General features: G+C 39.9%; 1 protein-coding gene across 1 annotated transcript in view; it reads left to right on the top strand.

The window, feature by feature from the left end:
- Window positions 1-315: 315 nt before the first annotated feature.
- IRX2 (iroquois homeobox 2) overlaps window positions 316-1,618 on the top strand; it is a 26,720-nt gene continuing 25,417 nt past the window's right edge. Inside the window, exon 1 of the mRNA XM_044681815.1 lies at window positions 316-408. Within this exon, the coding sequence (XP_044537750.1) occupies window positions 316-408 (93 nt within the window). The remainder of the gene's footprint in view (window positions 409-1,618) is intronic.

Below are 1,618 nucleotides of genomic sequence, written 5' to 3'. Positions count from 1 at the left end.
ATCCCTGCCTGCAAAGGGCTTTCAATCTAAAAGAGGAGTTTCAGTCATTTCAGACTCTTTGTGATACCATTTTGGAGTTTCCTTGGCAAAGATCGAAGATTGGTTTGCTATTTTCTTCTCAATTACAGATTATACTTACAGTTGTAATTGCAAATTACCATTACAGCTTGATTTACAGGTGAGGAAATTGAGGCAAACAGGATTAAGTGACTTGCCCAAGGTCACATAGTAAGGGAAAGGGGCCAGATTTTTACTCAGAAAGATGAGTCTCCCTGACTTCAAGGTCAGCACTCTATTGACTGAGCTTATAGTCTGATGGACAAGACAACAGCAACTATAGATCCATATGCCTGCATAGTCATCATTATAACAATCTTTGTGAGGATGATCTACATCTGCATCTTGGATGTACTTGACAAAAACATGAAGGGGACAGGAAAGCCAACACAAACATTTTCAATAACTGGCCACATCTTCACAGTCTCACAACTGACTGAGTGGTGTGGGGAATACAAGATCCAGCTGTGTTTATTCTTTGTTGATTTTTTAAAAACTGACTCAGTAGAACAAAATGTAGCCTTAAAGGCTTTCCTCCAACCACCTATCTCCCACAAGTTAGTTCAAACATAAGATTTGTTGACAGATGTAACCATGGAGATAACATATTTCAAAAATCCACCGACTAACAACATCAAGAGAGACACAGTATAGGGAGACGTATGCTCACCTAGGGTGTTTGTCAGTCTTAGAGAGGACATTCTGGGAAGAGTCAGAGTGGAAGCTGGATTCCGTTCAAATGGCAAGGTCTTCTAAGTGCTTTTGTTCACAAATGATATTGCACTACTTATACTGAACCCTAAAATACTATAAAATATCATTCAATGAAATCTTTATCCCTCAAGAGACTAACATAAGCAAATATATTAGAAAAACAAAGTGGTTTAAAATGCAGGTTGTGGGTAGAGTATCTCTTGGTGGTGGTGGTGGGGGGGGGGGTGATGCAGAGAAAGGGATGAAGGAAGAGGTCTATGAACACCATGGTTGCTAATGCCTTCTCTGTTGTCTTGGGAGATTTATAGCCCAAATAGAACTGGATTGATGTAGGGTTGTTGCCACTAGCAGTGTCTCCCATATTCCAAAATGGGCACAGTACCTTTGGTTAATTCCACTCATTAGGCTTGTTAAGAAAGGCGCACCCATACAGGAAAGATCATATTTTGAAAATAGAAGAAAGGTAGAAATTATTTAAGCCATAGCAAACCATGTATATGTGTTTTTCCAAAGAAAACTGGTGAGGAAGCTGCTGAGATTAGGGAGGCTAGAGAGACTGGTGATATGATTAGAACATAGCAACAAATCTGTAGACTTCTTTTTTTTTTCTCTTAAAACCCTTACCTTCCGTCTTAGAATTAATATTGTGCATTGGTTCCAAGCATCTCTAGGCCTGACTCTCAATCCACTGAGCCACCCAGCTGCCCTCTATACTTCTTCTTCTTCTTCTTCTTCTTCTTCTTCTTCTTCTTCTTCTTCTTCTTCTTCTTCTTCTTCTTCTTCTCCTTCTCCTTCTCCTTCTCCTTCTCCTTCTCCTTCTCCTTCTCCTTCTCCTTCTCCTTCTCCT

Source organism: Gracilinanus agilis, chromosome 1 (assembly GCF_016433145.1).
Source record: "Gracilinanus agilis isolate LMUSP501 chromosome 1, AgileGrace, whole genome shotgun sequence".
Classification (NCBI taxonomy): domain Eukaryota; kingdom Metazoa; phylum Chordata; class Mammalia; order Didelphimorphia; family Didelphidae; genus Gracilinanus; species Gracilinanus agilis.
The sequence above is the reverse complement of the archived record's forward strand: the minus strand, read 5'-3'. Positions and strand labels throughout refer to the sequence as shown.